General features: G+C 46.6%; 1 protein-coding gene across 1 annotated transcript in view; it reads left to right on the top strand.

Moving 5' to 3' along the window:
• PIK3C2G (phosphatidylinositol-4-phosphate 3-kinase catalytic subunit type 2 gamma) overlaps positions 1-25867 on the top strand; it is a 1914223-nt gene extending 1888356 nt beyond the window's left edge. The window contains exon 33 of the mRNA XM_086920790.1: positions 22321-25867. Coding sequence (XP_086776916.1) covers positions 22321-22473 — 153 coding nt within the window. The 3' untranslated portion in view covers positions 22474-25867. The remainder of the gene's footprint in view (positions 1-22320) is intronic.
• The last annotated feature ends 555 nt before the right edge of the window (positions 25868-26422 follow it).

Below are 26422 nucleotides of genomic sequence, written 5' to 3'. Positions count from 1 at the left end.
CCGCCTCAGGAGACACAAAGATCCTAAGTGTCGCTCGTATTTAGCGACACTTAAGTAGAGGAGTGGCGGTGGGCGTGGCCTCAAAAAGGGGCGTCACCCCAGTACAAAGTTCTGGGCCTAAATCCATCGTTTTTTTGCACTCCACACCACACTGGGTCAGACAATGGCTACATGCAAATCAGCCTTGACCCTGTGCCTCATGGGAACAGTCCAGCCCGAACTGCCAAGCCATGTCTTTCCTAGAGCGGAATCAAGCATCCAAGGACCGGTTTATGGCTATCAGCCTTCTTCAGCCAGGATAGCTTGACTCCAGTGATGTGGAGAGCCTGGGACTCACGTCTGAGCATACCCAGCCCACTCGGGGTGAAAATTGCAAAAAACACAGTTGATGGACAGAATGCAGAACAATGTCTTACATTGTAATTTGTAATTTTATTTTTGTAAAGCGCGACTTACACTCCACGGAGCATCTTGGCGCTGACCACTCATGTCTAGAGGTGTTTGACCAGGGAGCTAGTGGGGCACCGGTGGTACAATGTCTGGTGTCTCTGGGGGTTAGTTTTAGACTAGGGCTAAACAGGCTGTGTTTGTGAGTTTGAAAATCCATGTCTTTAGAGCCTTTCGGAAAGGGTCTCTGACGGGATCTGACGCAATTGGAGTGGTAGTTTATTCCAGGCCCTGGCTCCCAGTACTCCAAGGGATTTTCCTCCTTTTGTAGCCAGTCTAAATTTGGGGGTCATCAGCAGGTTCAGGTTGGAGGATCTAAGTGGGCGGGAGGGCACATATCTTCCAAACCTTTTTGACAGGTAGGTAGGGCCCAGCTGGTGGTAAGACCTAAAGGTGATTACTAAGACTTTGAATAGCACCCTTTTGTGGATGGGCAGCCAGTGCAGGATCTTAAGTGCTGCTGATGCTGACGACTTCCTGGGCCATCTCAGCACGAGGCGGGCGGTGGCATTCTGGACCATCTGCAGTCTATGCAGTACTGCTTTACTGGAGCCTGCATATAGACTGTTGCAGTAGTCCAGACGTGATGTAATAAGAGCCACCGCCACCGTCTTTCTGGCTGTCAACGGGAGAAGGTCGAAGAATCTTCTGAGGCCTTTGATTATGCTAAAGCAGGACCCTGCCACAGCACCTGCTTGTTGCCTAAATGACAGGGCCTCGTCAAACCTAATCCCAAGGTTGCGGGCCGTAATGATGGTGTTTGGGGGGACTTCTGCATCCTGTGGCCACCATGATTTGGGGGAAAAAAGGTTTTGTTGTCCGAATGGTAAAATTTCGGTCTTGCACGAGTTACATTTAAGATGGTGATTTCTCATCCAGTCGAATGTGGCGGTAAGACAATCTCTCAGATTTTCCTCTGCCTTTGTTGTGTTGCTGTCTAGCACGAGGATGAGCTGAGTATCATCAGCATAAGATATAGTGCTGATGTGAAAAGATGTAATAAGCTCTATCAGGGGGGTCATGTACAGATTAAATAGTACTGGGCTCAGACTAGAGCCCTGTGGTACCCCCGTTTTTAATGCTTTCTCCTCTGAGCGGTATTTCCCTAGTACAGTGACTTGCTTCCTGTGGCTGAGAAAGTTTTCCAGCCATTCAAGAGCAACTCCTGCTATTCCTGATTCTGCTAGGCGGCCAATTAATACGGGGTGTGAGACCGTATCAAAGGCCGCCGATAAATCGAGCAGCACCAGAACAGCCTTTTTTCCTTGGTCCATAGCAGTCTTCAGTCCACAGTGTGCAGTAGTGCTGACTCCGTGGAGTGTTTAGCCCTGAACCCCGCCTAGGTGGGATGTAAGATGTTATTTTCCTCCAGATACCTAGTCAGTTGCTTATTCACTGCTGCTTCAGTAAGTTCAAAGAGAATTGGGAGCAGCGAAATGGGACGGAGGTTTGAAAGCATAGTGGGGTCTGCTAGGGGTTTCTTTTGCAGAGGTTTGACAGCGGCTAGTTTCCAGTCAGGTGGAATGACGGCAGTGGCCAAGGATGAATTTATGATGGCATTTATGCTCGGGTTTACTGTGTCCACTAGAGCATGTAGCAGTAAGGGAGGGCAGGGATCAAATGGGGAACCGGATTTGCTGGATAGAATGGCCTGGCGGGTTTCTTCCAGACTAACCTGAGTGAATTTGGTAAACTGGGTTTTCTCAATGTCAAGTCTTATGGGCTCTACGAGGGGGAGTACTGGTGGATCTGGGAAATCTTTAGTGAGGTCGGATATTTTCTGTTCAAAGTAGTTAGCAATTGAATTACATAATGGAAGTGAAGGGGGGATCTCTCGTCTAAGAATCTTAGGATTCATGAAGTCATTGACGATTTTAAAGATTTCTTTTTGTTTGTTGTTGGAGGAGTTAATGGCTTCTAAAAAGTCAGTTTTTTTGGCACTTTTAATCATTGCATGGTACTGCCTTCTAGAAGTTTTATAGATGATGAGTTCTTCATTTCCGTATGCACAACACCAGTTCCTTTCCATGAGTCTGACCTCCTTTTGTTTTTATTTTAGGGGGAGGGAGAACCAGGGAGCGGACCTTTTATTCCGCTTTTTGCTCACTTTGTTGGAATCCTCTGGCCCGCAGAATCCTGTGACCCATTTACAGAAGCTATTATAATCAGTCTCCGTGTTTCCAGTCAGAGGGGGTTTACTGTCCTCGGCGATTAGGTGCAGATTGGGAGTATCCCTAATCTTTTTCCAGTCTTTCTTTGTGTAGACTTCAGTTTTCATATGGTCCGTTTTGATCCCTTTCCTTTCTACAGTCAGTTTAAAGGGGACCAGGAAATGGTCAGTCCAAGTCTGGATACGGGGGGGAATCAACTATCATAGATTTACTATTGGTCCAGATGCAGTCTAAGATGTGCCCCGCTTTATGAGTGGGATCTTTCGTCAGTATTGTAAGTCCCAGGACACTAGTTCGATCTCTCAACCATACTGCGTTAGGGTCCTCTGCCTCATCAAGGTGGAGATTTAGGTCACCTAGTAAAGTAAAATTAGCAAAATTGAGAGTGAGGTTGCTGAGTGCTTCCCCAAGACTTTCCAGGAAGTCGTTCTGTGATCCTGGTGGGCGATAAATTAAAGCTCCTAAAAAGGTAGTCTCCTCATTTATCTGGATGCAGAAACCCATGCTTTCTGCCCCCTTAATGTCTGAGAGTTCGAACATGGTGCATTTAATCGAATCTCGGTAAATGATGGCGAGACCACCCCCTCTCTGTTCCTGTCTATCCACCCTCTAAATAAGATAGCCTTGAGGAACTGTTAGGGTGATTACCGGGTTACACCAGGCTTTAAGCCATGTTTCTGTCACAAAAAGCATATCGAGATCGGTCTCCGTGATTAAATCGTGAATATGCGCCCCATTTTTGAACATAGGTCTGGCATTGATCAGTCCTCCCTGAAGGAGGATGTGTTTTCCCGTGTTAGGTGGCCACGGCTCTGGGGTAAGATAAGTTCTACACTTGCAACAGCAGATTGGTCCTAGCCAGTTATCAACATTTATGGATTTGTGGCAATGTTTAGTCTGGTAATTAACGGAGAGAATCTCTTCCCTAGTGAAAGTCAATATTTTCGCTGTGGTGGACGAGGTTAGGACAGACGGGCTTGTCTTAGGCGCGCCTTCCACGCGCAAACGGCGCGCCCGCTGCGCGTCCGGAAAAGGCACATATTTATGGGTGTAGAATATCGCCTAGAGAGGGCGTGGCCTCAAAAAGGGGCGTGGCCGTGGTTCGCGCCGGTAATGGCGGAAGAGTTTTGTTATTTGCGTTCCGGGCGGCAGCGCTAATATCCGCTGCGCGGGTGATGAGAGGAGCGTGAATGTGAGTAAGGAAGTCTCTGCTTTTAAAAATTAAACACAAGTAATGGTGACACTCAAATATTAAAATGCGGCAGACAGGCTCCCGGCTTCTGCTTCAGGAGACACGAAGATCCTAAGTGTCGCTCGTATTCAGCGTCAGTTAAGTAGAGGAGTGGCGGTGGGCGTGGCCTCAAAAAGGGGCGTGGCCGGGGTTCGCGCCGATAATGGCGGAAAAGAGTTTTGTTATTTGCGTTCCCGCGGCAGCGCTAATATCCGCTGCGGGTGATGAGAGGAGCGTGAATGTGGGTAAGGAAGTCTCTGCTTTTAAAAATTACGCACAATTAATGGTGACACTCAAATATTAAAATGTGGCAAACAGGCTCCCGGCTTCCGCCTCAGGAGACACGAAGATCCTAAGTGTTGCTCGTATTTAGCGACACTTAAGTAGAGGAGTGGCGGTGGGCGTGGCCTCAAAAAGGGGCGTCACCCCAGTACAAAGATCTGGGCCTAAATCCATCGTTTTTTTGCACTCCACACCACCCTGGGTCAGACAATGGCTATATGCAAATCAGCCTTGACCCTGTGCCTCATGGGAACAGTCCAGCCCGAACTACCAAGCCATGTCTTTCCTAGAGCGGAATCAAGCATCCAAGGACCGGTTTCTGGCTATCAGCCTTCTTCAGCCTGGATAGCTTGACTCCAGTGATGTGAAGAGCCTGGGACTCACGTCTGAGCATACCCAGCCCACTCGGGGTGAAAATTGCAAAAAACACAGTTGATGGACAGAATGCAGAACAATGTATTCTCAGACGTGAGTCCCAGGCTCTCCACACCACTGGAGTCAAGCTATCCAGGCTGATGAAGGCTTATAGCCAGAAACCGGTCCTTGGATGCTTGATTCCGGTCTGGGAAAGACATGGCTTGGTAGTTCGGACTGGACTGTTCCCATGAGACACTGGGTCAGAGCTGATTTGCATATAGCCAGTGTCTAACCCAGGGTGGTGTGGAGTGCAAAAAAACGATGGATTTAGGCCCAGATCCTTGTACTGGGGTGAATGTGTGACATTGTTCTACATTCTGTCCATCAACTTTGTTTTTTTTAACAGTCTAAGTGGGGCATTTTGTACATGTTCTAGACCTGCCTATACAAAGTAGATACTTGAAGTCAGCTAGGGCTCACAGGGAGAAGATTGAGAGACCATGTCAATTTCACTTGTTATTCTGATGGATATTCCTGCATGACGTATCACAGAAGGTGGTTGTTCACTACTGCATACACACGAGATGGAAGCCAGCAGCTCTGCCCATCCATGCTGACTGACTAATGAAACTAATGATGCTGGCCCCACGTAAAAGAATGAGTTATGAGCTGAATTTCCTATCTTTGATCATTATCGTCTAGAAAGACTGATGAAGAGAGGCACGTTGCCCCTTAAAATTACAAGGTTGTATTGACGTCACTTCAATTTGTTTATTCTTGCAAATTATAATAGTGGTGTTTGTGGCAAAAGTCTTTCGTTTTACAGAGATTACTAATCAACCACTTACGAACATAATGCCTCTGGTTGATTATGGTAGTGCCTTCAGGTCTAATTGTTTATCCTTTCCTGCCTCCCGCTCCCTTTGACTCGCCCGCTTTCTTTCTCCACATTTCTCTAACTCTCTTAACAAACCACCCCATAAACATTTCCCTTTGCTGGTCATTGCTTTAATAGTTGCATGGCCTTCTCACTTACAGTCAGTACTTGGGTGAGTGATATTCTTCTTGTTAACCCTAGATGTCAGTAAATGAGCAGTGTCTGTACAATTTGGAGGCTGACCACATTTGCCAAAGAATCCAGAGACAGTTACTTTCAAAATGTTTTTTGTAGGCCTCATTTATTGTAATACCCCTGCATCCCTTAATAGTCATTTGGTATCTTAGTTACAAACAATTTCTTTTCTTTCAATCACACTGATTCAGTATGTGGAGATATACTATTTTACATTGTTCGAACGTCTGTACCTTTTTTTATTTACTTAACTGCTAATAACAAGCATTCGAAATACAATAGGTGTCGCATTTGCTTGAGTTAGAACTATTGGCATTGTAAATGACAATGTCTTTTACCCATGTAATTTGGACTGTAGGTATGTGGTGTGTAGTGGAATTATGTGGGTTGGATTATAGTTGGTAGTTGTGGAATTGGGTGGCTTTGAATTGTATGTTGTTCAGAGGATTTGTGTAGTGGAATTATGTGGCATGGTCGGCAGTAGAATTATGTGAATAGAACTTATGTGGTATTGAGTGTACTGGAATGGAACTGTGTGGATGGCTTTGCTCCAGAACACTGTCTTTGGGTGTTAAAATAAAAAATAAAGAACAAGCAATGCACTCAAGCAACTCATTTTTAAAGTCCGTCAATGCCGAATAAGAGTAATATATAAATAAAATACCACCTTCCAAGCAGCACAGGGAATTCAGTGTGTGTACAAGCACAGAAACAGGAAGTGTGCTCATGATGTGATAGACTGGAGCGAGCCCCTCACCTCTTTTCTTTTTTTTTTTAAATGTTATATACAGTAAGCTGGACCCTTCACGGTTAGTTGCATCTTCCTTCTGCTCCTTGTTTAAAAGCACATGCAGTCTAATGATCTCTCTGATGTGGGAGAAAAAGAGTGTTTCCCAAGAAGTTAGAATTTTACACTCCTCTCTCTATTCTGGAAGCTTTTTTCCGGTCTTGCTGATTTCCTATAAAATATGCCCACATGATTAAAAAAACAGGTGAAGGGATAACATCATTGGTGGAGGGAAAGTACGCGTTTGGAGGCTGATGGCAGGCCGTGGTGGAAGGGCTGATGTGGGTGAATATTGGGGTGGGAGCGCCGGGATGCTGATAAGGGGCTGGCACTGGACCATGATGCATTCACTGTAAATCTGAGCATCCGCACTCTGAAATCTGAGGAAATCGGAAAATATTCTGGGAAGCAGACAGCTGAGGGGAGTGAGAGCGTGAGAGAGAGGAGGGAGGGAAAGAGGCTGCACAAGTACTGGCCACCCTCGAGAATAATATAAATGAATACAATCGTGATCATGAATGACAGTTTCCTGCATACTTTGGGTGACAGCCAGCTTCATGTTGCAGAGGCATGCACAGCAGCCAGGGTTTGTGTGCACACAGTGCTAATTGCTGTTTAATAAATAGACATTAATGGGTTGGCTGCCCTGAAAGCGTCGTGAACAGCTGAAGAAAAAGTGGCAAATACTTGCTCTGCCAGCTGCTACTTCTGAATATCCCAATTAAAGATGAATGACCCCATGGCCTTTTTTAAAATCTCCCCACCAAGATCCATGTGCGTGCACAGCGTGGCGTATGATATATTATTGAATGTATTACTGTTTTTTAGGGTACGTTGTTGCCCATAATGCTATCTACCTGTTGGACTTTACCACTTTCTTTTATATAGCTACAATATTAAAATACCACATTACAATATAATCATAGAATGACATGTTTTGAAGAAAAGGCCGTGCTTAAAACATTAAGGAATATTACATTGAAACAGGGATCTAACGCCACAGCAGAATCAAAGTCAGTGGTTACAATATTAATTTCATGAGTAATACACAAGGCGAGCATTATGTGTACGATGACTCCTTGTTTTCTTCATGTTATAGAATGGCTTACAAGGGCTAATGTCTGGCTTTAGTACACAAAACATACTCACCTTCACAAATGTGACAATGCAGTGCAGAGGTGGGCTTAATGGTGGTGCTGTGCATGCGTTAAGGTTTGGAGTCACTCAATTGAGCCGCTGACCAGATAGGAAAAAACACAGATGTAAAGCAGGAACCACAAGCCAAGATTTTTTACATTTGTAAACCCTCACCTCCTAGCAAGCAGGCGCTGCATGGAAAGAACCAGATGAAGCTGGGCTCCTTCTACTGTATAGTCCGAGACAGAGCACTCTTTGTTTGTGGAAAGAAGTCCTCAACCGACACCAACACAACAATGTCAAACCCTATTTTTGCATTTATGCAATAGTAAAGCATCAGCTATCATCTAGTCAACAAAATGAAATGTAGCTATTTGTCAATTCTGAGTCATGGTCGCATCAATGAGTTTCATGTCGGCTTTACAGAACCAGAGATTCCGCCCCCTTTGACTGTCACACCTACAGAGGTTTTGATGGTGTGCATTGTTCTCTGGGAGTGTGATCCAGTGCAGGCACTGCTCAATCATCTAATGGCTGTTGTGTATCTCCTATGGACTTATTTAAGTGTTCTTGTGGATGATATGGATTATTTTATGGGTCAGACTCACCCACCCTTTTCTCTCGGACCCTAGACCAACCACATGTGGAGTCCCCTGGGGGTCCTCCCTTAGCCCTACACTCTACAATGTCTACATGGCTCCGCTCGTCCCCATCGCCAGAACCTACGCACTCAACATTGTGTCATATGTAGACGACACCCAACTCATCCTCTCCCTATCCAACGAACCCAACACCGCCAGACACAACTTTCAAGAAGGCATGGAAATCGTCGCCAAAGGGATGAAAAACAGCTGCCTACAACTACACACCAACAAAACAGAAGTACTCATCATGGGCCTAAACCCCAATGCCTGGAACAACAACTGGTGGCCCACCTCCCTTGGAACTTAGCCAGCCCACCCCCACGGACCACGCACGCAACCTGGGAATCATCCTGGACTCCGAGCTCAAAATGGGCCGCCAGATCAACTTTGTCTCATCCTCCTGCTTCAACACCCTCTGCCTCTTACTTAAGACCTTCAAATGGATCCCTCTTGAACACAGAAGGACCGTCACTCACGCTCTGGTCACCAGCAGACTCGACTACAGCAACGCACTCTAAGCCGGAATAGACCAAACCTCACCCGCAAGCTGCAGTACATCCAGAATGCTGCCGCAAGACTGGTCCTCAACCCGCCAAGACACTGCCACATCCCCCAGCACCTGCCCACACTCCACTGGCTCCCCATCGAGGCTAGAGTCACCTTCAAGATGCTCAACCACGTAGACAAGGCCCTCTACGACACCGGACCAGCATACCTAAACAGCCAACTCAAATTCCACGCACCCCAAAGAACGCTGAGATCAGCCCAGCTCTCCTACGCCATGTTCCCCGCACCATAAAGACCAGATCGGGAGACTGCTTGTTCTCCTTCCTCGTGGCCAGATGGCTCCCCATCTTCGCACGAAACCTCAAAACCTGGCTCTTTGACAGACCCCCTCCTTGATGGACTGGAACCTGCAACCCCCCCCCCCCCCCCCTACCACCACCTTGAGACCCTTACGGGTGAGTAGTCGCGCTCAACAAATGCCTGATTGATTGATTGATTGTTTTGTGAGTGTTTAAGGTGTTTCTATGGTTCTTTTCAATAAAGATGGTTTTTCTCACTGAGAGAGAGACTACTGGATTCCTACTTCACAACAAGCTGGTGTATACACCAGGAACAGGGGGCGGTGGAAGCGGGGCCTATCGAGAGGACTTGGAGAGGGAGGAAGGGCACAAGGACGAGCAAGGAGCTGAGAAGAAACAAGGTTGGTTGTAAAGAATAGTGGGTGGGGAAGAGACAGGACAGAATGCAATCTTGACTGGAAGAGGAACTAATAGCAACAAGGGGAGGGGAGATCAGCAGCAACTCTTGAGCTACAGGGGAGAAAAGAGCCCGATAAGCAGGAGGGTGGAGTGCTCAGAAAGTAATTAATAACATGATTAGTAGCAACACATGTAGCAGGGGCAATCTTAGTGAAAGGTTACAACAGTAGAAAAACAAGCATTTGCAATGCAATAGGTCTCGCCTTAGGAAAGTTGGAGCTATTGGTATGGTAAATGACAAATTTTTTATTTATGTGTTTTTTTTTAAATAACGTAATAATAGCTTTGTCATTTACAATGCCAATAGTTATAACTTTCACAAATGTGACACCTATAGCATTGGTAATGCAACATGTTTTGTATTTACGTGACTTACATGTGTTGATATTACAAATAAAAATGGCTTTTATTTCTTTTGAATAATTAATACTTAAAAGTGATTCTAATTTATAATGGCAATAGCTTAAACTTTTGTAAATAACCTTTGTGAACATTATGTTTAGTGTATTTTATTGTGACGAAAATCCAAGAACAGAAGTGAAATATTAACATCTTTTTGTGACATTTGTAATAAAGCTTGAAACATTGAGAGAACATATTTGAACCAGTGCTGCTGTGGTGGTGCTGAGTGATGCAGTGCTTGCGCTGAGTGATGCAGTGGTTGCGAGTGATTTGACAGCTGGTGGTGTGTGCCTGGCTAATGATGTGGTGGTGTCCCCGAGTGCTGTGGTGGTGTCCCCGAGTGCAGTGGTGGTGTCCCCGAGTGCAGTGGTGGTGCCCCCAAGTAAAGTGGTGGTGCACCTGAGTGGTGTCCCAGAGTGATGTGGTGGTGTCCCAGAGTGATGTGTTGGTGGTGTCCCAGAGTGATGTGTTGGTGGTGTCCCAGAGTGATGTGTTGGTGGTGTCCCAGAGTGATGTGTTGGAGGTGTCCCAGAGTGATGTGTTGGAGGTGTCCCAGAGTGATGTGTTGGAGGTGTCCCAGAGTGATGTGTTGGAGGTGTCCCAGAGTGATGTGTTGGAGGTGTCCCGGAGTGATGTGTTGGCGGTGTCCCGGAGTGATGTGTTGGCGGTGTCTCAGAGTGATGTGATGGCGGTGTCCCAGAGTGATGTGTTGGTGGTGCCCCAGAGTGATGTGTTGGTGGTGTCCCAGAGTGATGTGTTGGTGGTGTCCCAGCGTGATGTGGTGGTGCCCCTGAGTGATGTGGTGGTGTCCCTGAGTGATGTGGTAATGTCCCTGAGTGATGTGGTGGTGCCCCTGAGTGATGTGGTAATGTCCCTGAGTTATGTGGTAATGTCCCTGAGTGATGTGGTAGTGTCCCTGAGTTATGTGGTAATGTCCCTGAGTGATGTGGCGGTGCCCCAGAGTGATGTGGCGGTGCCCCAGAGTGATGTGGCGGTGTCCCAGAGTGATGTGGCGGTGTCCCAGAGTGATGTGGCGGTGTCCCAGAGTGATGTGGCGGTGTCCCTGAGTGATGTGGTGGTGTCCCCGAGTGATGTGGTGGTGTCCCCCAGTGATGTGGTGGTGCCCCCAAGTGATGTGGTGGTGCCCCCGAGTGAAGTGAATATATATGAGTGTTTAATAGTCTGTGTATGTCAATGCATGCCACGGCCTGCTAGTGCGTGTATACCCGCACGTCAGAAGGGGACTATACACGGATGGCTAATTGTACAGCCCTGGGCGTGTGTGGATAGACAATCATCACAGTGAAGATGTTTGTATGCAATCTAGGTGAGTAAGTCACTGCCCCCTTTCCTGGCAGTGCTTCCTGCTGACGGACCACTGGTCCTACTCTTACCTTGCCCGGGCTCCGACTCTTTGCCACGGTACCGGCCCTCGTACCTGGAGTCCACCACCTGGAAGCTTTTGGTCCGCAGGTTCTCCAGCATCTCCTCGAAGCTCTTTACCAGCCGACCGTCCAGCGTGGCCTTGAACTGGGCGGGCTCGGGCCTGCTGGCCTCCGCAGTCACAGGGCTGGCCTCCGCAGTCACGGGGCGGCCCTCCAGCATCCAGTTCCGGAAGCCGCCGTTGAGCACCGACACCCGAAGGCCCGGAACATCCACCAGGCCCGCAGGGCGTAGAAGGAGCCCAAATGGTCGCCGTCGTAGACCATCACATGCGTGCTGTTGCCCCCGCCCAGGCTGCCCACGTAGTCGCCGAACAGCTGCTCGCCGGGCAGCATCACCTCGTAGATGTATTAAAGGCATGACAAAGTGGTTTGCTGACAGAAGCTGAGTCACTATAGTTGACCAAGGCCAAATTAAGAAACCTGCTCACTACTTTGCCAAACTTGGAACACCTATACACACTTAATATGCAGCACTCCAGGCTGACCCTCGTGTGCCTTTAATTCACCACCGCAGCCCAGGAGTTTCTTCAAGTTCCAGCCGGGCCGCCGCGCTGCCTGCGACGACCCGGAAGCGGTTGGGCAGCCGGAAGTCCCGCCCCCATCGCAGCGCGAGAGAGAAGCCACTGTTCGAGGAGCCCGAGGGCTCCTGATCGAGTCCCGGTCCCGAGATGGGGGACCGGGTGAAGAGCGGCCGGGCGCATGGGGAAGGCGGAGCTCTCATGTGGTGAGAGAGCCCCGCAAAGCGCTACCGCCGCCCGAGAGGCAGAACCGCCGCCGAGCACCGCCAGAACAGGTGAGTGTGTTGAGGGAGAGGAGGGGTGAGTGGGGGTGGGGTGTGCGCGTGTGTCTGTTGTAGTGTGTCTGTGCGTGCGTGTGTCTGTCTGCACTTGTGTCTGTTTAAGGGGGGTGCGTGTGTGTGTGTATGCAGTGTGTGTATGTGCGCATGCGCGCGTGAGCCTTTCTTTAAGGGGGGGTGCGTGTGCGTGTATGCAGTGTGTGTATGTGCGCATGCGTGCGGGAGCCTTTCTGTGCATGGGAATATCAGGCACGGCGACGTGCGCGCTCACGAGCTACAATCTCCGGCAGGAGAAGCTCGTGACAGTCTGCTGTCCACATTCCCCTGAAAGTGATTGCATAAGTTGTCTCGCCCTAGACGCAAAAGCTTCGCTTTTGCTTCGTCTAGGCGAGACCTAAAAACCGGCCCAGAGAGGGCACTAAGACACCGGCCCTTCAGCCGATGCCCAAATGCCCGCCTTGCCAATCCGCCCCTGCAAATAACAAATGCCTACCGCCCATGCCATTCTGATAGCCTGGAGGCGTGGAATAGTCTGAATTGTCACAGTGTGATGGTTAATAGCTGTATTAGTACTGTCATTGACAGCGATGTCAGTGGGAAATGGGTGCTGCAAGCTGCAGTGGCCTCCTGACGGCCCCCCTGGCAAGTATTTATTAATATATATATATTTATATTTTTACAAATTAAGCACTTGGGGCCATGTTTTCCCTGCTTGCATTAGGGCCCATGGTACCTTTGCCACAACACAGCCCAAGGAGACACATCTAAAGAGCCTTCTAGAATGCATATTGTTGGTGAATATTATTGATACAGGACTGCTTAACAAGAAATGTTATTTTATCTTCGTTCATTGCATTTCCCCTTTAAGAAGAGAGCAACCTCAAATATACTCTCCAGTAAAAGGATAATAAAGCGCTTATCTTTTTATGATTAAATCCGTATTCAAGATTTATATATACTACTTTTCCTTAAACTCACTTTCATGAACACGCGCGGTAATTTCTCGTCTTCTAAAAGCAGACCTCTACTTCCAGATTGCATAACATTTGCACAAACAGTGCAATCGGTTCCTTTGGTGCCCCCTAGTGGTCTCCATTGCAGGTGATCGTACACCACTCGAATCTAAAACGTTAGCCAGCTGGACGCGGCTTCTGAAAGAAATAGCTGACACGGTTGAAAAGCCTGCATACATTTCTCGCTTTCCTTCGGGATATTATTGTCTAGGATAATATATTCCAGGCTCGTGTGTTCATACCATTCTCTGTAGAACTAGAAGTGTAAATGATGCCTGTCGGTAACAGAATGAGTAGGCAAGCACCGGAGCCGGGGCCAAGAGTAAGTACTTTTTACATTATTAAGTCTTCTTGTATGACTTTGCGAAATGGCGGGAGTAACGATACTTCTAGTTTCATCTTGAAATAAGACCAGTGCATTCCCATGGCAATTGTTTTACTACATAGTTTCTACTAACTCTAATATAAAATTATGCCATACCGTGTGGGGTTCTCCAGTGTCGGTCCTGGAGGGCCGGATCCATGCCAGATTTTTTACTTATCCACATTAAGATAAATGTAGCTATCTTAAAAATCTGGCATGGATCCGGCCCTCCAGGACCGACACTGGAGAACCCTATAAGGTATGGAATCATTTTATAGCGTACAGCACTCCTAACTGCATTTACCACATTGTGCCCTTCACTATTCGCACCACTTGTAAATGCGTCCATCAAAGAAGTTATTTTCTTCGTGGACCCTTCTTTTACTCTGCAATCAGTTTCTATGAATAAACAAGCCGTGAGCGTGCACTCTCCCGAACTTCCGGTCTCGGGATGTGCACGCTCACGGCAGTCGTGGGGCAGGACTTCCGTCTTTTGGAGAAGCCCACTCTCACAAAGTGGATGGCAGCAGAAGTCAGGAGAGGCGGTAAGTGGGGCTTGGGGGGCTTGGCACCTGTGTGTATGCAGTGTGTGTGTGTGCGCGCGTGCGTGTATGCAGTGTGTGTGCGCGTGTGACTGGAGAGGCATGGCTGACCCTGGCAATCGGCTTCTGGAGATGTGCACGGCTCGGGGGGCGGGGCATGCGCGTCCACGCTGTGAAATCGCCGCGTGTGCCCCTGCCAACGTCCCTTGAGAGCCGACTTAATCACAATAGGTCTCCAGCGAGACCTAAAAAGGGACTACTGAGCATATTAACCAAAAAAAAGCAGCCATTTACGAAGAACAGTAAAAGGAGCCAAACAGAAAAATGGACTTTGCTTAAAACCCATATTCCAGATACAGCATGTCTTGAAGCGACAGCACAAGTGCTGCCTAGCGAGAGATAAACATTTTATTAAAAATACATCTGCACTGCAGGGAAAAGAGCAAGCGCACACTGGATAGATCATTTCATCTGTGATTACTTATGTTGGATTGGAGCTGTGGGCATCCGTACCTCCCAAGTGGTCACTTCAATCATGAGTACTTCTAATGGCATCTCACCCCTGCGAGCCGCCCTCCTTTTTTGACATAAGCATACAATGTTTTGAGACGTTACCTATGTTCTTGTTTCCACTGAACATCCTCCTGAAATTCCACCTATTAAAATAGGCCGGAAGACAAACTTGTTGCGAGAGGAGTGACAGAAACATGACTGGTAGAGCCATGGGTAGGGTGTGGGTACCTGGCATGTAGGTCTAAAGATTCGTCCATAAATCTGTCCTAAGATCACGTGCTGAGGGGCAGTGTGGCGAGACACACTGGCATACATGGCTCATGGCACCTTGGTTTCCTGGCTGCAATGCAGTGTACTAGCACACAAAAGCAAGAGCTCTACTTGCATCAACTTCACCCATCTTCTTTCCTCTCTCTCCTGATATGATACCCTGTCTACTGCCCACTCTTACTTTCTTCAACCTCTCTTTGAAGGTTGTTAAAGACACAATAACAACTTTAGGAAACTAGTGTCCCCTTTTGACGTGTGTGCTTGTCTGTTACTGCAACACCTTCAGCATGGCTTAGAAGTACTTCCTGATGCATCTGTTAAATAATAAATTCTGGGTTCGTGCCCCTTAAGTTCTAACTACCGCCCTTAAACCTTTTTTTTATATATCAAAAACTTAGAAAAATAGGTCAGGAGATAAACTGAAAGCAGATAGATGTGAGCTTGTTCCACGTCTATTCCCATGAAGTTAATTTGCTTGACTTGAAAAATCTTTATTTCGGTAAGAATTTTACCATAAAAGACAATCACGTTACACATGTGTTAAAATGATTTGTACAAAGAAATGTAAAACGCATAAAAACGCATAAAAACATTACTGGAAAAAACCTGCGTGTAATAAAACAGATCCGTATTCAGCCTACAGTTTAGAGATATTTCCTTCTGGTGGACCAAAAGGCGCCCAGGTATTTGACCATTGCAAATACAATTTGGTCTGACAAATCAGTTTTTAGAACTCTATAAGCCTGCATACACTTGTAGAATCCGAGGTTCCTGCATAGGGGTAGAATCCAGTGCCTGCGAATCCCCTGGTAAGCAGGACAAAAGAAGAGAATGTGGAGCTCGCTTTCATCGGTGGTTCTACAAGCAGGACATGTACTGCTGGGATCGTGGTTCCATTTGGCTGTAAAAGATTTAATTGGAAGAGAGCCATGCCTCCACTGAAGGTATAATTTTCTCAGTACATTGGGATAAATTTTATCTAGAGTCAGTTCCATATTGTAGTTCGCTTTATGGGAGAAAAAGGACTCTGTCAAGGACCCAGGATCTTGATGGTTAAGAGTCTGTGTGAGTTTAAATTCTCGATAAGACCTGGCTAGATCTTTTTTAGAGAGGGTTTGACACTCATTCTGGGGGTCGGACCACATACCCGAGAAACCTGCAGCAACCAGTTCAAGCTTAATGTGGGAGAGCCATTTGATTTTTCCGGCACCTGGTGTGGCTAGAATCTCTCGTAGACCTTCTCTATAACTGTCCAGTTCAGGGGTTGACCATAGTCTACGCCAGAAGGCCAGTGGGCGTAGAGCTAGCTCCTCATTAAGTGGTCGTAAACCAAGGTCCATCCTCAGCGGAACGAGGGGGGTGCTCGGTGGTAACCCTACAAGGTTACGAATGAATCTGTTTTCCACCATCAGCAATTTAGATGTGTTTACGTGGCCCCAGAGTTCAGATCCATAGAGGGCGGCCCCCTTGGCCTGGGATTTGTAGATCTGTAGTGGGGGGCCAATCGGCCTAACCGAGGATTTATTATTTGCCACGAGCTTCATTACACCTCCCGAGTGCTGGGTCAGTTTCAGTGCCGCTTTTTCCAGGTGGGAGCTCCAGGTAAATTTGTCGTTCACAATGATTCCTAGGTATTCAAAGGTGTTTACCCTTTCTAGTTTAGTATGTAAAATGCTGGGACAGAAGTGGAATTTCTGTGGAGGGTTGAAGACCATGAATTTAGTCTTTGTAGCGTTAATTTCTAACCCATGGGTTCCACAGAAGTCCACAAAACCATCAAGGGTACACTGAATACCTTTCGCCGACTTGGATAAAAGCAGTGTGTCGTCAGCGAACATGATGGCTGATACCCTCTCGGAGGCCAATTTCGGTGCATCAGAGTTGGTTACACCTGCTAAATGGGCAATTACCCCATTGACGTAGAGGCAAAACAGGGTTGGTGCGAGGACACAACCCTGCCTCACCCCCCTGCCAACGGGGAACTTCGCAGACAATTCTCCCATCCTACCACATCTAACCTGGGCATAGTTTCTAGTGTGGAGGCGTATTATCATTTTCAAGAGACCATCAGGGACCCCTAAATTATCAAGGACCTCCCACAACTTGTTCCTTGGTACCAAGTCGAACGCTGCCCTTAGGTCCACAAATACCGTGTAGAGGCTGCCACCCTCCAGTAGTACTGTTTTCCAGTGTATCATGGACAGACGAAAGACCTGGTCCACTGTGGAGACCTTTTCCCTAAAACCTGCCTGAAAGGGACTCAAGATGTTATAGTCCCTGATCCACTCATGTAGACGGTTTAGCAAAAGTTTGGAAAAGAGTTTCTGGGAAACATCAATTAGGCTTATGGGCCTGTAGTTTGCAGGAAGAAGGGGCGAACCCTTTTTAAAAATTGGCACAATTTCAGCCCCTGGCCAGGTGGAAGGAATTGGCAGGCCCTTCAGGATAGCATTAAATAGTACCCCTAGATAGGGGGCCCAAACACTGGGTTCATGTTTGTAAAGATCTCCTGGTAGCCTGTCTAGGCCCGGCGCCTTACCAGCAGGCAGGGAGGAGATTGCCAGGGTGATTTCTTCTAAAGTGAAGCCCTCAATCCCAGTTGACCTGTTTGTAAAGTAGGAGGACTCTCCACCATGTTTGCTGCTTCCATTGTCGCTGTTATGTGGGAGATATAAGTTTTTAAAATGTTCCTCCCAGACAGAAGGTGCAATACAAGCCTCGACAGCTGCAAGTGGTTCAGGTGAGCCGTGCCTAACGATTTGCCAGAATGTCCGCGAGTCTTGGCACGCGAGGGCGGCTGTTATCTTTAACCAGTTCTCCTCATCCCATTCTATTTTTGCGGTGTGGATGGCAGATTTATAAGAAAGACGTTTCTCCCTGATTTCGATTGGGGATTCTCGGGCTTTCAGTGATTCGAGAAGAAGAGTTTTTGCTTGCCTACAGGAGGAGTTGAACCAAGTCGCTCTTCTCTTTTTGGGCTTGCGAAGCCTGGCCACTGGGTTCAATATATCTGCAAGGTTGGTACATAGCTCCGAGTGGATGTTCCCGAGTGCAGCCAGGTGAACCTGAGGGTTCAGGTTACCCCTGATGTTAGTCTCTGATTCACTCCCCAGTAGGTTCACACAGCACTCTACTTTTTCCAGGGCAGGTGCGATTAGAGCATAGAGTCTTTCAACATTGGATTGGTTTTCCAACAATTTGGTCCATTTAATTTTACGTCTGTTGCTGGTTAGCACTAGGTCGGACTGGGGTGGTGCATTGGAATCTACCTTTTCTAGTTGTCGATATGGGGTCTCGAACTTTAGTGTGAGCAGATTGTGGTCGCTATCATGTCTGGGGATGATTCTGAAGTCTTTCACCCTCTTCCAGTCTCTGGTGGGTACCATTATGTAGTCAATCCTTGATTCGTGTCCTAGCCTGTTGAAGGTGTTTTTGGGCGGAATATCACCCTCCATCCGGCCGTTACATGCCCTAAGAGAGTGACTGAGTGTGAGGGACATTATCTGAATAGCAAGGGGGGAGCATGTCTTTGTGACTACATCTGCCAAGGAGGGAATATCCCATAGTTCATCCTCCTCGGCAGATATACCTTCCACGTAGGCGGGGAGTGGTTCGAATTGATTATTGAAGTCGCCACCTATTATTAGAGGGGAGGAAAAGTTGTGTGTGTCGAGAAAAAATGCTAGGTCTTCCACTGTGCCTGATATTGCAGCAACCCCAACTGGCCTCGAATAAAAGTTTATCACTACAAGTTTCCCTCCGCATGGCCATTCTAGGGAGACACATTGGAAGTCACAAGAGTTGGTTTCCGTGGGTATGGCCCTGCATGCCAGGTGAGACCCCACCCAGGTTGAAAGGCCTCCTGAAGGACGACCTTTGCCCCCCCATTTTGCTTCAATACTAAAGGTCGCAAATCCCTGAGGGCTAGGTTGTTCTCTAGCCCAAGTTTCTTGTAAGAGGCAGATGTCATAGCTCTCTACTAAGTCTCTCCAGTCAGGGGTGTCTAGTTTGTTTGCTAACCCAGCCACGTTCCAGGATAGAATAGAGAGTGTACCGTGAGCCTCTGTTGTACTTCTGATGTTTGATGTTCCCCGGTGCCCTAAAGCTACAAATTTCCCACACTGATTGGGTTGGGCGGTATGCAGTAGAGCACTGTTTGGTGTGTGGCTCTGTGGAATGGGGAGTGTAATATTCAACCCCTGGTTGGAGTCAGCAGTATCACCCATAACAGAGCATTTGGTATGTCTATCTGCCCCTAGACTAAGATCACTTGGCACTGAGTGTACTGGTGTTGATGGGAGAGAAGAGCCAATCGTGGGTGTGTCTAAAGTACTGGTTATCGGTGCATTGTCTGGAGAGTGAGTGTAATTACTGGTTTGAATGGGTGAGGGGGGTGTAGTGTTAGCTGGATGTAGAAGTCAGTCCACCTCCTCAAGACATCCATATCTATTGGAGGTCGGGATCCCATTCCATCCTCCAGGGGTATCTGCCCACCAGTTACTTTGTGCTCCCCAAGTGTGTTTCCTCGCCTTCATCCTGCTCCAGTTCCCCCCCTGAGCTATAGGGGGACTTGGTGGGTAGAAAAAGGTGAGTGGTCTTGCTATTATTGTTGTAGCTGAGCTATGGTTGGTCCATGAGTAAATGGCGTGAGCAGTGTTAGAGTCTTCAAAGGTGAGTATCACACAGTCTCCGGGGGAGGTCTTTTGTGTGGTCCCTACCCAAGGTACCCTCCGTACCATCAGGATTTTGCTCCTTAGATGGTTGGGGATTGGTTTGTTGGTTTCCAACCAGTGAATCACCTTGTTCTTGAGAGAGGCAAAGTTTTCGTGCTGATTATATACCAGTTCAGTTACCCCAGTTAGCACCACAACATAGGGGCTGACCTCTGGGGGGAGATCTACAAATCCCCTTGATCGGATGAAACTGGTACTAGCTCTCTGCGAAGTTGGAGGATTAGTGCTCTGGCCATTTTGTCTAACATTAGGTTGCTCGGTCGGGACAGATATACTTTGGGCAGGTGCGGCTAAGGGGGATGGTATTGCCCCACTAGGAGGATTATTGACATTAGCCTTAGTTCGGGGTTTGGGTGTTGGTTTGACCTTAGGTATAGTATTGGAAGTGTTAAGGGAAGAGCATGCGGCAGTTGGAAGTGTGTTAGTCAATCCTAGTCTCTTAGCTTTAAGGGGAGGCCGCGAGATAACTGCTGCTTCGGTGGTAGAGTCCAAGTGTACGGCTGGGGGCAGGGTTCCAGTTGTGCATGTGGAATTAGAATTCTGCATAGTGACGGTTGCCAAGTTTATTATGCTTTTTTCAATTTCTAGTAGCTGCGTCTCTATGTGTGTGAATCTCTTTTCTATTGGGGTGAGTAGTTTTTTTAATGTTTCCCAAACAATAGTGAGAAATTCGACATCCTTCCCTTTGATGGAGCATAGGGGGATTCCTGCAGTATCGCTTTCTATGGTGAGATCGTTGTTTTCCTGTATAACTGCTGTATGAAGGGAGGTGTCTTCTGTGCATGTTACTAGAGTTGCGGATTGCAGTGTTGGCGATTTATCAAGGTGAAGTGCCTTGGTTGGTAGCTGTGCCTTCGCTACTTTAGCCTTTTTTCTAGAGTATGCCGAGGTAGGGTTGCGTTTCCTTTTATTGTGTGTGTGCTTTTGTGCTTTAAATAAGCTACCATCTTTTTCTTGTGCGGCAGGGGAGGGTTCAACTATCGAGGGAACACCCTCGTCACAGCCTTCCTTTTGATCTACATTATCGCCCAGTTGGGTATCTGGGGGGGAGATGGATTTGTCTGAGTGGTTCACCTGTGATAAGGGTGATGTTGCTGCTTTTGTATCGTGGATGTCAGCATTGGTAACAATCAGGGTGGGTGTAGGACCTAGCGGACGTTCTGGACTTTTCGCCCAAGCAATAGGGCCAAGGGAAGATTTTTTAGCGGCAGTCAACTCGACTGAGAGTCTTCTGGCAGCTTCGAGTTCTAATGACACCCTGTGTTGCATCTTGGATATTTCATTATCGATTGCAGTGTGGGTCCTGGTGATGAAATCGTCCAGTGTGCCATTTTTTAATTTTGATTTGGCTGCTCTGTCTCTGAACTCTCGGGTAGCCATATTGGGTTGTGGTTTAGAGGTCGACTTGTACATCGAAATGGGGTGGCCCAGCCCAGTCTCTAACAGCCTCTAACGGCCTAGAATGGCCCTGTCTTTGCCCAGTCTTAGCCCTGGCTGCGTCCCGCGCTGCGGGAGTGAAGTGGCTTTTTGTAGGCGGCTCTTTGGGCGGGGGGTGGGCCAGCAGGGAGAGCGGACCGGAAGCTCTTCCTTGGTCTCGCAGGGACTTCTGGGAAATGAAGTCCCTGCACGCTCGCAGCCCCGCTGGTGCCTCGCGCCCCTTACCGCCTTGCCGCCACGGACCTTCAGAGTGCTCCCACGAAGCTGCACGGACCGGGGCTCACCAGCGAAGCGGCACCCGCGGAGCGGGTGCAGCGAGGAGTTGGCTGGGCGCTGGGAGCCTCGTGTGCTGAGAGAGAGCGCTGGTGCAGTAGATTGCCTCCTTCACAGACCCTCCTTCCAACAGTAGGTGACCCACGAAATGGAAAGTGCAGGTACGCTTTTTTAAAATCCTTTGGTGGGCGGGGGGCGGGCCAGCAGGGAGAGCGGACCGGAAGCTCTTCCTTGGTCTCGCAGGGACTTCTGGGAAATGAAGTCCCTGCACGCTCGCAGCCCCGCTGGTGCCTCGCGCCCCTTACCGCCTTGCCGCCACGGACCTTCAGAGTGCTCCCACGAAGCTGCACAGACCGGGGCTCACCAGCGAAGCGGCACCCGCGGAGCGGGTGCAGCGAGGAGTTGGCTGGGCGCTGGGAGCCTCGTGTGCTGAGAGAGAGCGCTGGTGCAGTAGATTGCCTCCTTCACAGACCCTCCTTCCAACAGTAGGTTTGCATATATTTCTTCTCAGCAAGGCTTCATTCGACTGTGTGAAATTAACTTTGCCGCCCTTTTTCACCATATGTACTAGGATCTAGGATCAGGAGAAAGAAACGTTGTTATGGTTGATTTTGGATGCGACTTTTGGGGCTGCCCCATTCTTTTGTATCAGTGTAGAGATCTGTGCAGTGCTTTAGTAGTATAGTTGGTAGAACCTGCACTCGAAATTAGGGTCAGGTGTTATTTTTCATGGTCAGACTTAGACGCAGAACACGTGAGAAAAAGTTCAATATGAAGTAAGGAAGAGAGGAAAGTGGAGATGAAAAGTCTTCAAATCGAGACAAAGGTAGAGCACTCGTGGGTGATAGAAGAATTTTTACAGAAATTAAGCACTGTTTTTTTTATTTATTTTCACACCACACTATTTCGGCCCAGGTGCGTGGTTATCTGAGACATTTTGATGAAAGCTAGGATGCGAAATGTCGTCATTGCAATGACGAGTGCTCCACTCAAATTATCATTAATTTACGACTGTGGTTTCTGGTAATGTATGCGTAGTTCTGTAAAACCTTCAGAACTTTTTGGCGCTAAAGGTAGTGAATGCTTTTGAATAAATATGTATGATTTATAATTGCTATATTATTTGTCTTCTATTCCAGATTGAATATTACGGGGTTCTAAAGCTCCAAGGTCGCATCCTAAAGCTTATTGTGAAGAGCAAAGGAACGTTCTTGGCCTCAGTTAACATTCACCTGGGCTCTGTGCACTTAAACGAAGAACGTTGGTACCCACTGGGAAAAAGCCGTTATTGAGGAAAACGCACCGAAGGACGGCGTCTGTTTTATCACCTGCATCTTTTCTCAAATCCAATCAAAGAAATCATATTTTCAAACTCCACTGAATGTTAAAATACTTGATAATGGCAGCAGTGCAGAAAATGAGATTGTCAAACTTAAGCGGGGATTCTCTATTTATTACAACCAGATCACATCATGTGGCAATACTCGTGTAGCCAGGAGAAGTTTCCGGGTCTACTTAGTAACTCAATACAGACACAACTCTGTTTGTGAAATCAACCACATCGAAATAGGAACACAGGGACAGAGTTAAGAAAATATACATTTGAGCTATAAAAAAATGTGTACATTTCCTCTTGATAGCTTTTGAAATTCTGTTTACATTTTGCTGACTTTACAAGGTTGTCGTATCTTTTGAAAATAAATAGCAGAAACGTCTTCAAATAAGGTTTATTGACAGCGCCCATGAAAATGTACTATTTTCTGTAAGACTTTGCTTGCCAAATTAGGTTTTGTACTGCGTAGATACACTTTAAAAAGTTTCCTACTTTGCATGCGTGCTGTACGGTGCAGCATGCATGCAAAGTTCGGAAAAAAGGAGAGATACAAGTATTTCTCCTGTTATTGCTTGGTTTGAAATGGCGTTAACATTTGGCACTGTCCACTATTGTTTGTAGATAGGGTTTTGCGTCAAAATTCATGGGTGGCGTCAAGGGATGTAATGCCCCGTTAGCACTAAGTAATGCAAAGCAGTGCTATGCGCAGCCTTGTGTTACTTTCAGGGTAAATCCAGCGCAAAACAAGTTTTGCACTGGAAAGTACATTAGGAAAAACACATTTTGTGCTGGTTAGCATCACTTCAAATTTTTTAATATAATGAATTTCAAATAAAATATAAAAAATGTGAATGGAATATTACCCAAAAACAGTGACTATATCTATAATTTACCAGATTAAGTTGAGCAAATATATTTAGCTTCGTAGATTTTTGCAAATGTCTTGTGCGTCATGGTGTGCTGTGAGATATGATACTGTGAGATTTGATACTGCAATGTGTATGTATCCGCCACACAGAGATATGTATTTCTGTGTTTGTGGTCATGTTTAGAAAAGGAACAAAGACTGACAGCAATGTAGTGGTCATTTGATATTTAGTCTGCATGCATTGAATGAAATGAGCAGCACACTGGGCAGGACATGATTTATGTGTTATTCTGCACCACTCCACCAAACAATGTGGCATATCTTGTGTTTCCTTCAACTAGGTCATTCAGTGGTGTAGTACTGATCAGATTGTTAATGTCAAAATTATAAATAGTTGATTAGCGTTAGCAGATACTGGCAGACCCTTCACGACCTACCTCTGTGAGCAATTGTGTGCGGCTGTATCCATATTTGACACTCATCACTGGAAATTCAGGTGCACCAGCAGACAGTATAGTAGCACTTTATCCTCGAATGGCTGCCTATTTATAATGAAACTCCATGGATTTTAATATGATGGTCCTACTTGAAGTATTCACTACTTCACCTCCAGCTATCCCTGCTTCAGCCCCTTTACACCCTCTCCACTCTCCACCACTCCTCTCTCTCATACTACCAAATTTACTTGATTTACCTCACCAGTCATGTACACTCTCAACTCTGAAATTCCGCCTATTTCTAATTATGTCCCTGTACCTCACATCTCTCTTACTTCTTTCTTGCTACCTTTTTCTTTACCCTTTTCTCTATCATTAGATTCTATCTCTCTGTACCTTCTTTGGTTCAGCTCACCAATTCTACCTCCTCTCTCTGTTCTGCCTCTTTATGTCCAAATTGACATCACCACATATTTTCCCCTTCATTTCGGTCTTTCCATCTTACCTTTATTTTCTCCACACTTCATCTTTTTCTATTGTGTGCCCCTTGTCTACAATTCTTTCTGTTTCAGTACTCAACTTAAAGGGCTCTCTAGACATCTTCTCATGTTATCTCTCTGTCTGTCTCACTATTTTCTCTCTAATTCACATCTCTCAGAACTTTTCTTACTGCCTAATCTCTCTTCTTTTACCTCTCTTGAATTCATGACTCCTGGTTGCCATCAGACCTAGGACCCGCACCCACAACCACCACGCCAGGAACCTTGAAATCGTCATTGACAGCAAGCTCACCATGAAATCACAGAACAGAACTATCTCCTCTGCCTGCACATGCTACGTAAGATCTTTAAGTGGACATGCCCTCATCACCTGCCAACTGACCTTTAGCAATGCCCTCTATGTAGGTTTTGCCGCTCACCTCTACAGAGACTTCAGACCATACAGAATGCCACAGCCAGACTCATCATACGCCTTTCCCGATGTACTCACATCACACTCCACCTCAGGAAACTCCACTGGCACGCCCTACAGAGGCGAATCCAGTTCAAGCTGCTGGCCCATGCACACAAGGCTCTGAACAACCAAGGACTGCCCTACATAAACCAACGCCAGAATTTCCATCAACCATTGAGAGGACGTCGCTCTGCCTCACTTTCACTTGCCCATCCTCCCAGCATCTAAAGAAAGAAAAGTGGAGAACATACCTTCCTACAGATCGCAACAAAAACCTGGAACAACCTCCCCACGCACCACCAGACCATCACCTCACTCCAGAATTCTGAATGGCCTTCAAGACCTAGCTGTTTGAATAAGGTTCCAGGACCTGCAAGTGCCTTGATCCATTAATTGGTGATTAGCTACGCGTTCGAAAAATTGGTTGATTGACCATTCTTTCTAACTTATCTTCCTTTCTACTTCACTCCTCGGTATACCTTAACACTCCCCCCCACACATGTCCTACTCCCTCTCTTTAGCTCATTGTCTCTTTACCTCACTCTAAAGCTAGACCTCTCTTCCTCAAACTATATCTCCCTCTTTCTACTTGTCTATTTTTACTCACCTTTCTCTCATTACCATATGTTTAACCTATTTTAGCACTTCATTTCTATCTCTAACTCCCATCAACCTCTACTTCACCTTTGCCACCGCTCGCCTCCACACATTTTAATTCCTCACTGGAGTCCCAAGTCAATATCTAGTAAAAAAAAAAGTAGTACCCATAGAAAAATGAGAGGAAAACCATCACATAGGAGCAGTATTAAGGAGAAGCTACTATGTCAAGTGCTTTATGTATATTTCTTATTAAAATAGTGTGCCCTAGTCCAGTGCTTCCCAAACCTTTTAGAACCACTACCCACTTTTTATTGTGGTAAACATTCGTGGCCCACCTAACTTTAATGGACAATAGGGCAGGCGATTTTTTTTAATGTAACTAAAGCATTGTGTGGTATCGCTCTGTCATTTACAGAGAGTCCATTTTCCATTGAAACGATCGGTAAATTTGTATTGGTACAGTTTTACAAAATAAAACTATATTGCACACACGATAATGTGTAAAATTGGGTTTCAGTGGGTTTATGTGTGCATCACCTAGTAAAGCGTCTTGATTTGTTCAGATTCTAATACAATATTTCCATCACTCTTCAGAATTACAAAAAAATGTTGTTCATTTTTGAATGTGTACACTTCATTTATAGGTATTTACATTTTGTCATGTATTACGAAAAAAATTACACACTACAGCCTTTAATTTACCCCTTTATGCACCCCTGCAATATTGTCCCACAAATGTACTTTATTTTTCTTACTCTGACTGCAAGGTGAAAGGAGTTTGTAAACACCAGCCTCCATGTTAAAAAAATAACCAGCAGAGTACACAGCCTGAAATTGGATCTGTCTTAAAACCCCAGCGAATTTGACAAGATAAATACAGAATTCAATATCCTCTTTATTGATTGCTTGGACTTTCCTCAAAAACCGGGTCACGACACACAGTTTGGGAACACTGCCCAGGTCCATTAAAAATCCACCAAGTCCCTTTTACCATTTGACCTCCAATGGAGGAGTAGACTAAGTAGGCATTACATTCAACTTGAAATAAT

The sequence above is a fragment of the Lissotriton vulgaris genome, chromosome 1_1 (assembly GCF_964263255.1).
Source record: "Lissotriton vulgaris chromosome 1_1, aLisVul1.2, whole genome shotgun sequence".
NCBI lineage: Eukaryota > Metazoa > Chordata > Amphibia > Caudata > Salamandridae > Lissotriton > Lissotriton vulgaris.
The sequence above is the reverse complement of the archived record's forward strand: the minus strand, read 5'-3'. Positions and strand labels throughout refer to the sequence as shown.